The sequence below is a fragment of the Triturus cristatus genome, chromosome 8, assembly GCF_964204655.1.
Source record: "Triturus cristatus chromosome 8, aTriCri1.1, whole genome shotgun sequence".
Taxonomy (NCBI): domain Eukaryota; kingdom Metazoa; phylum Chordata; class Amphibia; order Caudata; family Salamandridae; genus Triturus; species Triturus cristatus.
The window spans coordinates 58,825,896-58,838,685 of NC_140591.1; the positions used below are offsets into that span (position 1 = coordinate 58,825,896).

Here is a 12,790-nt window from a genome sequence, read left to right on the forward strand (position 1 = left end):
CCCTTTTAGTTTTCGTGAACTGCAGGTGAAATGAGGTGCCGCAGCTTTTATGAGGTCCTCATGAGCCTTGTACAATTTGCCCTGGGAGTCTTTGTTGTTTGCCTCGGTGTCCAAGCTCCCCACAGTTTCCAAGATGGGGGTTATCCCATCATAGAGCATGGGGAGTTTATTCTTGCTTGTAGCCAGGTACTCCCACCTGATCCTTCTCCTGCTGTTGTCAAGGAGGAGCGCAGGGTTGTTCCCTTCCACGTTAGTCACGAGAGCTTGGGGGCCAGGGTGAACAATGTCAAGCTCAAGTGCATTATGGTCACTATTGGTCCTTTCCGTCACCCTAAAATCCTGGATTGTTGGCCACTTCACTATTTGGGCCAAGACATAGTCCAGACGGGACTCTCTTCCCGGACTGTTGTAGGTGGTTTTACTGGGTATGTCGGATTTCATTCGCCCATTACAAGCTCTGATTCCGAACTTTAGGGTGAGGGCTGTAATTTGTAGTGCTAGTGGGGTCCAAGCCTTCGGAGGTGGAGCTTCCACTAAAGGCACTGCCCATCTGGCCTCTTCTTCCGATGATAACCCGTCCAGAAGGCCAGGGAGTGGCTCAAAATGAGAATTAAAATCCCCTCCCACTACATAGAATGAATCACTCGGTAGGTCAGATATAAAATTGGAGAGTTCATCTATGGTCGGTGATTCCTTTGCAATCCCATTGGCCTAGAATAAATGTTAATAAACACAAGTTTAGCTTGGTTGGGCCATGATAATGAAACCGCAAGGATATCTTCAGAGTTAGCCGACAACCGCGTTGCCACACAGCCCAGATGAGATGCGACCCAGGTCGTAAGCCCTCCTGACGGACGACCTTTGCCTTCCCACCTCGCTGGAATGAAGAATGACATGTAGTCTTGGTGACCATAGTCCTCTCTGGCCCAGGTTTCCTTGAACATACATACGTCTCCAGTCTCGATATAATTTGCCCAGTCCGGGTCACCCAGTTTACTAGCCAGTCCAGCAACATTCCAGCAAATTAGCCTCAGATGTTCAGGGGTATTAGTTGCCGTGCCAGAGGGGTTAGAGGAGATGGTTCCAGACTCTACTGCAATCGGGAATTCTGACGCATTACCAACAGTAGGGACCGATGGTTCGGAAAGTCCACTGGAGCCGTTCTCCACAGGAGTTGGCTCATTCAATATTCCAGAGGCATTGTCAACATTGTGGGCAGATAGATCAAAAAGTCTGCTGGTGCCATCATCCAGGAACACTGGATCGTTCAGTGGACCAAGGGTTTTACCAACAATCGGGGTGGATGGCTTGGAAAGACTACAGGAGCCGCAATCTTGGGTCATTGGCGTGTGAGCGGAAAGTCAATCAACCCCATCCAAACCATTCAAACAATTGAAACGGTTGAAATGAAAATAGGGTGTGTCCTGCAATTGGAGATTTGGGCGTTGTACATAGTCCTTATCTCTGCGTCTATGTTCCACCCCTATCCACTCATCATGCGATGGAGCATGGTGCATGCGGATAGGGGGGAAAAAGAAGGATACTGGAAGGGTCTGAATAGTGGAATCCAGTGATCTATTTATTCCTTCACAGATATGCAGAACAGTGCCCGGATCTTTAAAAGTTACCAAGATGCAATCCCCTATTATTGTTTTTCTGGTCTTCCCTAACCAAGGGACCCTTCTAACCATAATAATCTCATTATTGAAATGAGATGGTAGGGGTAGGTTCAAGTTTAGCCATTTAATGACCTTTTTCTTTAGGGATTGGTAGTCTTCATTTTCCCCTGATTTTAGATGGGGGGCACCTGCTAGGACCACCGTTAGGCTATTAGCTTCTGGCGGCAGATCTGGTCTCCGTGGTCTTGGGGCTTGCCGGCCCGGGGAGAAAAGAGGGGCGCTGCCGGCTTCTTGGTGGCCGCCATTAACCCCTGTCTGGAAACTTTGAGGGGCAGAGTCTATTGGTTGTAAAGGCCCATGGGTTGAGTTACTGCGCGGTGCCTGGACTGAAATAGCCATTAATGGCTGCAGGGGGGGGGGGGGGGCAGTAGGCACGCTCTGAGGGGGGACTTTGTTGGCACCCTGTGGGACTCCTATTTTAGGAGGGTTTCCTGCGGGGAGATGAGGTCCCATATTTTTAGATTGCTTACTAACTAAGGTGTTCAAGGTAGTAAGAGATGTCTCTAGTAGAGTGAGCCTAATCTCCACTTTTTTCAGGCTATCGCTAATGGGCTGCAGAAGGGAACAAAGTAAGAATTCTATACTCCCTATAGTTGTAAGAGGGGGATTTATATTAGATGTATTGGCCACTGGGTCGTTGTTAGTAACAGCTATATTGGAGCTGGGGGCCTTGGAGGGAAGAGCAATAGGCACAGTCTCATTGTCCCTCCCAGATTGTAGTGCGTTTGTATGTTTTTTGCCAAAATCTAGATGCAATAGTTTGGCTTTCCCCCTCCCCCCCATTGACTTCCTACTACGTTTGCTTGGTGGAGGCCTATGCAGCTCCACCACAACACTTTGTTTTGGCTTACTTTTCTTAGTTGCATGCAAAGGGGGAGTTTGGGTAACCAAATTAACGGGGGTAACACATGTCGTGGGAGGAGTTGTGTCTATGAACTTTCCAGGGACCAACCCAGGGGAACTAGAAATTTCCCGAAATAAGAGGGGGAAGTCCTCAAGAGTCAGGGGATTTAAGCTATTGGGGGGCGTACCTTCCTCTTGGGAAATAGGATACGGGATGATCTCTGTCAAGGGTCTGCTCTTCATGGATTCAATGGAGCGCCGCCGCTCCGCCCTGCGTCTCTCCAGAGAATTTTCTTTGCCTGCGTCTTCTTTGGCAGATTTGAAGTAGTTGTCCAGTGTCCCTGTGTTGCTGCCCCCCTCCCTTAATGGAGTTTCACGTGGTCCTGGCGAGGGCATCACCTTAATCAGATTTGGAAGTAAAAGGTAAGGGATATGGCCCAGCCCGGCCTCCTTTGGCCCCGGACGGCCACAGACGGCCCGCCCTTTGCCCGGGCTTAGCCCGGCGCCGCCCGCGCGCGTCCCGCGACGCGTCCCGCGACGCGGGAGGAGCGCCGGAGCTTTATGCGCGCTTGTGCGCGTGTGTGGCGCTAGGCAGTGTGGGAACTGAAGTCTCTGGCCGCGAGGGTAGTGATGGCGGCGGCAAGGAGACACACAGCAAACAAAAGCCCAGGGCGCGGTAAAGCCACCAGCAATGAGGGAGCAGTCTGCGACAGTGAAAACCAGCAGGTAGGCAGCGTTTCTCCGATGCAAGGTTCCCGCTCTGCAGGAGGAGCGCCGGAGCTTTATGCGCGCTCGTGCGCGTGTGTGGCGCTAGGCAGTGTGGGAACTGAAGTCTCTGGCCGCGAGGGTAGTGATGGCGGCGGCAAGGAGACACACAGCAAACAAAAGCCCAGGGCGCGGTAAAGCCACCAGCAATGAGGGAGCAGTCTGCGACAGTGAAAACCAGCAGGTAGGCAGCGTTTCTCCGATTCAAGGTTCCCCTCTGATTACACCCCACAGGTACAGCCTGACACTATGACAAGTGCAAGGCGCTACATCAACCCGCGTCAGAGGCCCTACAACCCCAGGCCTCTACATGGACTCTGATTACACCCCACAGGTACAGCCTGACACTATGACAAGTGCAAGGCGCTACATCAACCCGCGTCAGAGGCCCTACAACCCCAGGCCTCTACATGGACTCTGTTTACACCGCACAGGTACAGTCTGACACTATGACAAGTGCAAGGCGCTACATCAACTCTCGTCAGAGGCCCTACAACCCCAGGCCTCTACATGGACTCTGTTTACACCCCACAGGTACAGTCTGACACTATGACAAGTGCAAGGCGCTACATCAACCCGCGTCATAGGCCCTACAACCCCATGCCTCTACATGGACTCTGATTACACCCCACAGGTACAGCCTGACACTATGACAAGTGCAAGGCGCTACATCAACCCGCGTCAGAGGCCCTACAACCCCAGGCCTCTACATGGACTCTGTTTACACCTCACAGGTACAGTCTGACACTATGACAAGTGTCAGGCACTACCTCGTCCCGCGTCAGAAGCCCTACAACCCCAGGCCTCTACATGGACTCAGTGTTATATCCAGTGGTGCAAGTCACTGCAGCTCAAAGGTACAGCCTGACACCATGACAAGTGCAAGACACCTACGCACGCATGCATCTTTGCAGCTTAATGTATAGAAGGGATGGCATCTTCACACATACGAGTCCCTGCACTCCACCGTTACAGTGTCCTGCATCTGTAGGCATGTAAGGCCAGGCACCTATAAATCCATGTGTGCAATGCCCCTCGCCTCCATGTGTGTGCATGCACAACTCCTGCACAATCACACCTACATGTCCTGCATCTGAAGCACAAAGGCCAGGCACCTACAAATCGACTGGTATCTACACCGTCATATGCATAAGGATGTGGATTTCCATACGTATAATGTCCTGCACCTCAAGAAAACATGGCCTACTGACATACAAGTCCCTGCGCCTCCATTCAGACAGCGTCCAGCACTTACTCCTTCCTTCAGACAGTGCCCTGCACTTACTTACTCCTTCCTTCAGACAGTGTCCTGCACTTACTCCTTCCTTCAGACAATGTCCTGCACTTACTCCTTCCTTCAGACAGTGCCCTGCACTTACACCTTCCTTCAGACATTGTCCTGCACTTACTTATTCCTTCCTTCAGACAGTGTTCTGCACTTACTCCTTCCTTCAGACAGTATCCTGCACTTACTCCTTCCTTCAGACAGTGCCCTGCACTTACTCCTTCCTTCATACAGTGTCCTGCACTTACTCCTTCCTTCAGACAGTGTCCTGCACTTACTCCTTCCTTCAGACAGTGTCCTGCACTTACTCCTTCCTTCAGACAGTGTCCTGCACTTACTCCTTCCTTCAGACAGTGCCCTGCACTTACGCCTTCCTTCAGGCTGTGGGAGAAAGATGGACCTGTTCTCAACCAAGGACAACATCCAGGCACTATTGACAAGTCCTTTCTAATCGAATGGCAATAATACGAGAAGGGATCCGTTTGATCCTTTAAAGCCTTCACACATGGGCGGTCGTTGACCAATAGGCGACCTACAACCCTTCGCCCTTAAAACACTTCCAAATTCAAAATTATCCTGGTCTCAAAGCCCTTTTATTTCTTTTAAGGATCAGCTCCTCGCCCAGGCCACCTTCTCATGTCTGACTCTCTATAGCAAGTTACTTTTAAGGGAGAGAGGATAGAAACTGTCTGTGCCTGCATGAAGGCGAGGCTGAGCCAGAGAGCCCACTTCCATCCATCGAGTGGGCGCCATCTTCCAAGCACCGGGCATTACTTATGGAAGAGATAACCAATTTTTCGTGGAATGCCTTATTATCTTACATCGCCGACCCACTTTCGAAAACAGCCGAAGACCTGGCTGTTCTGAGTCTGCATGGTCTGGTTTAGACCCTACCTGTCTCTGAAGCGCTGGGAAACCCTGTGTGGTGTAGGCTAGCGCTATATAAGTTTTTCTAATAATAATACCAACCAAATAAAATGCAAGCATGCAACCAAGAGTGGCGTGGACTCACCCGGCAGCTTGACGGTGACCTCGGTGAGGCCGGAGACCTCCTCGGCCAGCTTGTACCAGGCATTGTTCGGGCTCAGAAGCCACTCTTCCACGTGGCAGTAGTAGCTGCCGCTGTCAGCCAGGCTGGCCCGCTGGATGTTGAGGGTGAACAGGCCCGCAGGGGACCTCTCAAACTGCAGCCGGCCCCGGAGACCCTCCTCCTCCGCGTAGGTGCCATACTCAAAGGCCGCGTTGTGGCCGGCCTTCAGGATCAGCTTGCCGTCGGCATCGGAGAACTTGTGGGCGTACCAGAGGACCGCAAAGTGCGACTCGGGGCTGGTCTGGGAGCGGACCGAGCAGCTGAGCTGGATAGGGGCGTTCTCCAGCACGGTGAGGCTGCGCTTGGACTTGCTCACCTGAAGCTTGGTGACTGGAGGGAGGAGAGGAGGAACATGAAGGATGAGTCTAGGAAAGGTCAGCAGAAAACCACATGCAGCTCATAGTCACACAAGATTACCTCTTTTGTTGACAGGCACAAGAAAGGGCAAACACAATAAAACATAATAAATGAAACAAAAAACAGAAAATAAAAAAAAGAATCTTCAAACATTTGTTCTGAAACAAATCAGAGTCGAGGAGCAGGAGAATGAATCACCCTTGTTCTGATATCAAGTATCACAGGTGATATTGTAAAATAACACAAAACTTCCATTTTCCAGACAGGAAAGTACACAAAGAGAAAGGAACACAGGTGAAAAATACAAAGGGTAGACTGCAACAAAGGCAGAGGAAACCCAAGAGGGCGGCGGCCCAGGTGAACGCGCATCTTTTGTTAAAAAGCACATTGTCTGATTTCACTACAGTGGGAGTAAATACCGCCGGGTTTATTACAAAAGTCTCCCTTCCAACCCTCATTTACTTCTGCTGACGGGGGACCACGTCTTGTACCCAAGCATCACAGGTTGGCGTGGACAGAGATTTCCATAAAGGAAACTTTTAATCTACAAATGGAAGATCGAGCCGGCCTTCCTCTCAAAATAGACACAGAAGAGGGTGAAACCCCCAGGAGAAAGGGGTTCAAGTCCTTTCTTCCTCTCACATGGAGCTCAGGGCTAGGAGTTAGACGTGTCTCTGCATTTCGCCCTTGCACTGTCTCTGCCTTTCAGAGGATACATCTATGCTTTGTGGCATCGACCTCCGCCAGTCGCCCCCCACCCCCCCAAAGGTCCCGTCCTCTGTGGCACTTCGCACCTTCCTGACCACCCACCTTTCACCCCCATCCTTAGTTCATGCCCTTGAAGGCTCCGTGACTCTGCTTTATTGCCCCCCCAGCTGACCCCTTCTCGGCTCCAGGCACTAGGGGGTCCCTCCGTGCCCCTTGCGGTCTTGGCCTGTCCTGGTCACCTGCATGTTCAGGAATTCTCGTGTCCCCTTTCTTCTCTGACCCCCCTCCCGTGATCCATAGTCACCCCTCAGCTTCCTCGTGAATGCCTGGGGGGCACATTATCTTTTGGCAAACAGTGACAGAAAGAACATGTTTGTATGATTCTCATAACTTTGAAAGAACTCAAGCCGACCAATCACAGGAGCGGATTCAAGTGGACAATCATTCCGGCTGGAAGTGTTGACATTGTCACTGGCTGAGGCCATACGAGGGCTCTTTGCTGGGTTTTCACTCATTTTGTGACAGTATTACTTCATCATTCTGTTCTTACACGCGTCAACGCTGTCTGGACTTGGTTGCAACGTATTAGCGGCAGTTTGGCGCCCAAACACAGCATGAAGCAACCGAGAGGTGACCAGTCACCCTGTGCAAAGGGCCTTCTGTGCAAGGCGTGTTGCTGCGGTTTTTAGAAACGTTTGAACTGTTTGAGCTAGAAGAATGTGTTTGTTAAAATCTGCAGATTATGCAGCAGATGACGGATTATGTGGCAAATGCAACAAATGTGTAATAATGCGAAAAACACCGCAGCCGCACAATGGCATCATTCCGGTGGCCCTGCAAAAACCTACACGCAAAGTGTACAGATTGGCACCCAGGGCATACAGCCGACAGGGTAATGCCACCCCAAAAGTACATCCTAGACACTGGCAACTGCTCAGCCCTCGACAGAAGAGCATCTGAAATATGGCATTGTTCACTCGCCAGAGTTAATCGAAATGTTAATTAGGGGCGAGTATGCGGACTGAAATGTGGCACAGAAGGCATAGATATTCCGAGAGGTGTTTGCCCACTCTCGTGGGATGGATTCACAATCATTGAAAACGCCAATTATGCCAAAAACGCGCCTCCCGTCTCCCAACTGTGCACCCTTTGCTCTTACGTGACGTCATGCACTTTATTCACTTGCCATTTTTTGTTGTAGACGTGTCATTATACACGACTTCACGCCTGTCCTCGTGAGTGTATTCACAGAGTGTTTTTTTTATGAATCAGGGTTCCCGCCCTAGGGAGGGGGGAAGGGGGGGCGGTTTGAATAGATAAGCCAAGCGACTTTATGCCACAGAATATGTCAACAAAATGTGAGTTTTTCCCCCAGCACAGATATCAGGTGAAGTAGAGTCCAATTATTGGAACTGGCCAGGTGTTTTAAATGAAAGCAACATGCCAATAACAATCTAATTTTGAAAGGATGTGAAAGGCCAAAGTTATTACAAAACATATATGTTGCGTTTTGTGAACTTTATACCTAGTCATTTCACACCTTGCCAGTTTTGACTCCTCTGCTTTCAGTTTTTATGGTTCTTCGGTCAGGTTTTAAGGCAATATATTCTGCTCGTGGTGTTTTTTCGGGGAAATGAACTGCACAGCATCCTTTACTTGAGTTTTATTGATATGTAGTTACTTTTAACACGTTTAAATCCTAATATAAGTGGCTGAGCAACCTAAAGCGGTTGGTAGTTCTCTTGGGTTTGAGTGACTCCTGGGAAAGCCAATCACCCCCACCCAAGATGGTGATTAAACAGCTATATTGGGATCTAGTCCAGCAGGAGACATTCTCTAGTAGTTCTGTGGGCTCCCTTACTGAGCGATTCTTGTCCTTCAAATGGATTAGGAGCTTTGAACCATTCTTGGACTACATCGAGCTGCCTTTGGATAGAGCTCTTTACTTGAAGGTTAGGTTCGGGATCCTCCCAGTAAATGATTTTACCTCGGGGTGGAAAAAGCATGTTGGTAATGTGAATCCATGTCCGGGCTGTGCAGCCCCTACAGAGTCCGTGGCACATTTCTTCTTTGCTTGCCCAGCTTATAGGGTTGCCAGGAGGATCTGGTTAAAGCCGTTATGTAGGAGTTTGGGCCTTAGATGTCATAAAATGGCCCTGCGGATACTCAGCACTGATACTTCTTCGATTGCTATGGTCTGTGGTGTTGCAAAATTTTTGGGCAGTGCTTGGCGATCCCGCATGAGGCGTTGTAAAACCTACCCTGGTCCACCTACTAGCTAAAAGTACTTGGTTAGGATTTCCACTATGTTGATATGTGACTTGTGTTCATCTTTTAGTGGTGTATTGGTCAATTGTTGCTTTTATTTAATTTTATTCTTGGTATTTTATATTGTATTGTGCTGCTATATTGCTCTTTTATGATGAAATTTCATCGAATAAAGAATATTTGATTTGATTTGATTTGATATAAGGTTTATATATAAAATAAAAAAGCTCGCGTGTACGTTGCGAGCAATGAATGTCTTAAAATGCCCAAGGAGGTAGGAAATCATTTTTAAAAAAGTAACCTTACTAATATCTACATTTCCGTGGGGGTAGAAACGGTTTTACAACGAGTTTCTCGTACAATAGAACCGCCCCCCCCACCGCCGCACATACACTGCACCAGACCAACCAAATATAGAAACTAAAAGGGATTGTGGAAACCGAGTGTTTTGGTGACCTTTGAACTGTTACCGTCATTTCCATAATGATGAATACAGCTGCAGAACAAGTGGATAATTATTACAAGTAGAGAAGACCGAATAAAAACATTAGATCAAAGGGCAAAATCTGCATTACAACAACAATTACACATTTCAGTAAGAAGAATTCCAGCCCGCCAGTAATGGAACCAGCCTGGAGGAGAACTGTTCGATCTGCAGACAAACTTACAGCCAGCAAGAAAAGAAAAGGCGCCGAGAAACCGATGCGGAGAACGAGGCGCTGCAAGAGACGGCAAAGACTTCACTTCATGTTTATGTCTACGTACCTTGACGATAACTATTCCTTTCTCCATGTCTACGTACCTTGACGATAACTATTCCATTACTATTCCTTGCTCCATGTCTACGTACCTTGACGATAACTATTCCTTACTCCATTTTTACGTACCTTGACGATAACTATTCCTTGTTCCATGTCTACGTACCTTGACGATAACTATTCCTTTCTCCAGGTCTACGTACCTTGACGATAACTATTCCTTACGCCACGTCTGCGTACCTTGAGGATAACTATTCCTTACGCCACGTCTACGTACCTTGACGATAACTATACCTTACGCCACGTCTGCGTACCTTGACGATAACTATTCCGTGCTCCATGTCTACGTACCTTGACGATAACTATTCCTTACTCCATTTTTACGTACCTTGACGATAACTATTCCTTGTTCCATATCTACGTACCTTGGCGATAACTATTCCTTACTCGTCGTCTATGTACCTTGACGATAACTATTCCTTGCTCCATGTCTACGTACCCTGACGATATGTTGGTAATCAATATTGTGGAGTCTCATAAGTGGAGTCCATTCACAACACCCAAGAAAATGACTTTACCTACAATAACACACATTTATTACAACAGAACATTTGTCCAGCATCACCCGGGCAAAACGAACCCAAAGACCTGCCAAGGCTGGGATCAAAATGATTTGGCAAGAATATTTCATGTTTCCCGACCGCGTACCTGGTATCATCCATCTATCCGATGACATCATGTTTAGGAGCCTTCCCTTTTTTTCTGTCAAGCAAAGTGTTTCCCTCATAAAATGGGCCTTATCCAGCCCAAGTGCTTGAGGACGACATGACACGCCTTCTTCACATATGAAGGAAATTCCACCGACAAGTTACAAGCCTGGAAGGGGCACCTTCACCCACACACATTCCAACCAACCCTCCTGCAACACTATCTATTCGCCTGCACTTCCAACAACTGCACTTTAGAAAATGTAATGTTCCCAAAGGTACATAATATATTTTAAATACGGTTTGTGTATTTGTATGCGTAGAGTGAACAAATAGATACTAATTCTTTTACTCCCCTGATTATTTCAAGCAGACCCTCATGGCCACAAGGTCCCTCGGGGCACAGCAGCGCCATGCCTCCTCAACAAACCTATGAGATGGGCCAGTTCCCCACATACAACTGGTACAAGATGACTCCGCGGATCCTTCCATGGACAGAAATCAAGGGAAGCCCTTGGCCTCTGCAGATGAATTTCAGGCCTGCCAAGGAGGGGTCCGCATCTGAGCTCAGCAGGAAAAGACCGGTCTCTAATCACTGGAAATCAACACCCAACCAACATGGATGATGGCGCGTGCCTGGAAGATTCACAACACAGTACTGTGTAGGGGCCAGAATTCTTCGCCATCCAGTGAGATTTCCAACACGGAAGTGATTCAAAGAAAGAAGACATATAGGAAGTTAGACCAGAGCTGAAAAAGGTAACACAACATATTTGAATAGCCGTATTTCCAATTAAAGTTGTATGCGTAAGAACAGAATGCTGAACACACAACAAAGAAACATTTTACACCCATGTAGTAAAAGTGAAGTTCTTTACAGGTGTGTGTAGCAGGTCACTCATTGAGCCGAGTTAACTACTGACGCTAGTGCCCAAGACGTTACGCGGTGAACTGAATGCAAGCACTGGCGGGCGACTGAACCCCGCTTACAATCATTGTAAAAAAGCGGTAGCGCTGCGGCTAGAAGCGAGGGCATCGCTTTGCGTCAAGAGGAAAGAAGGGGGTGCGCAGAAGGATGTTGGTACAGCTGTGGGGGGGAGGGGGCCCATCCTCCTCTGAGGATTCCAGGGACCGAGATGAGGAATGAACCCTCAAAACAGATTTACCTACGTATGTAAAGGGATGTTACAATGCAAGAGATGCGAACGCCTCATCTACTGTGTGAAGTGTTCGCTTGCGTATCTAGAGGATTGGTCGAATGATTGCCCACCGTATGACAAGTATGGCGTCCATTATCACGCATTAAATACATCAAGTTTTAATTGGTAGCAAGACTCTTAGAGCCACCTCTGGGGGAACCAGAACCATATACTGTGAGTGAGAGGAAAAGCATTCTTTCTAAGACGATGGTTGGACTAACTTCACCGCTGGTCGAATCAGACCAGGAATTAAAACCACCAGACAATGATCTCTGTGGAACTGACCGGGCTCGGCTTCCTAACTGGTTACAAAATACCAGTAGAACGGCTAGGTGTGGGCACCACAAGCTTCAGCCTGAGACGTGGCCCTGGCCAGGGTGGCAGCACTTATGAAGCACACCTCCAGGAAAAAGGAACCTTCAGCCACAACTGAGGAGACACCACCAAGCCATCAACCACAGACAGAACAGTGTAAGTACATCAGCAATCACAAACCATAACCCATGATAGGGAAGGGCCAGCGATCCTTCAAGCACACACATTAAGGAACAGAGAGCAACCACCGACAAACCTGTAAACACAAATAAACCAGGCTCATGCAGCAGCGGCAGGTCTTGGACGATAAATGGAAAGAGGCAAGATGGCAGCACCCACAAATCTTCAAAATGGAAAGACCAATGAAGCAGCACCAGGAAGAATTCACCCACAAACACTCAATGACAACTGTGGCAGTACCAACAAATCCCTAGCCGCAGACATGATTTAACAACGGTGGCAGCTCCCATAGCATTAACACAGCAGCACCGACACCCTTTCCGCCACAATAATACAGAGAAAGGTTCCGCAGCACCCACACACGTTCAACCATAAACACGAAAAGAGCAATGATGCAGCGCCCACAAGCACTCAATGACAACTGTGGCAGTACCAACCAATCCCTAGCCACAGACAAGATTTAACAACGCTGGCAGCTCCCATAGCATCAACACAGCAGCACCGACACCCTGTCCGCCACAATAATACAGGGAAAGGTCCCGCAGCACCCACACACGTTCAACCATAACTACGAAAAGAGCAATGATGCAGCGCCCACAAGCACTCAATGACAACTGTGGCAGTACCAACAAATCC

General features: G+C 48.6%; 1 protein-coding gene across 2 annotated transcripts in view; it reads right to left on the reverse strand.

Moving 5' to 3' along the window:
* The window catches only part of IGSF3 (immunoglobulin superfamily member 3), a 314,733-nt gene that overhangs the window by 22,157 nt on the left and 279,786 nt on the right, over window positions 1-12,790 (reverse strand). For both annotated transcript variants that reach the window (XM_085620979.1, XM_085620980.1), the window contains one exon: window positions 5,585-5,992. In XM_085620979.1, coding sequence (XP_085477105.1) covers window positions 5,585-5,992 — 408 coding nt within the window. The remainder of the gene's footprint in view (window positions 1-5,584; window positions 5,993-12,790) is intronic.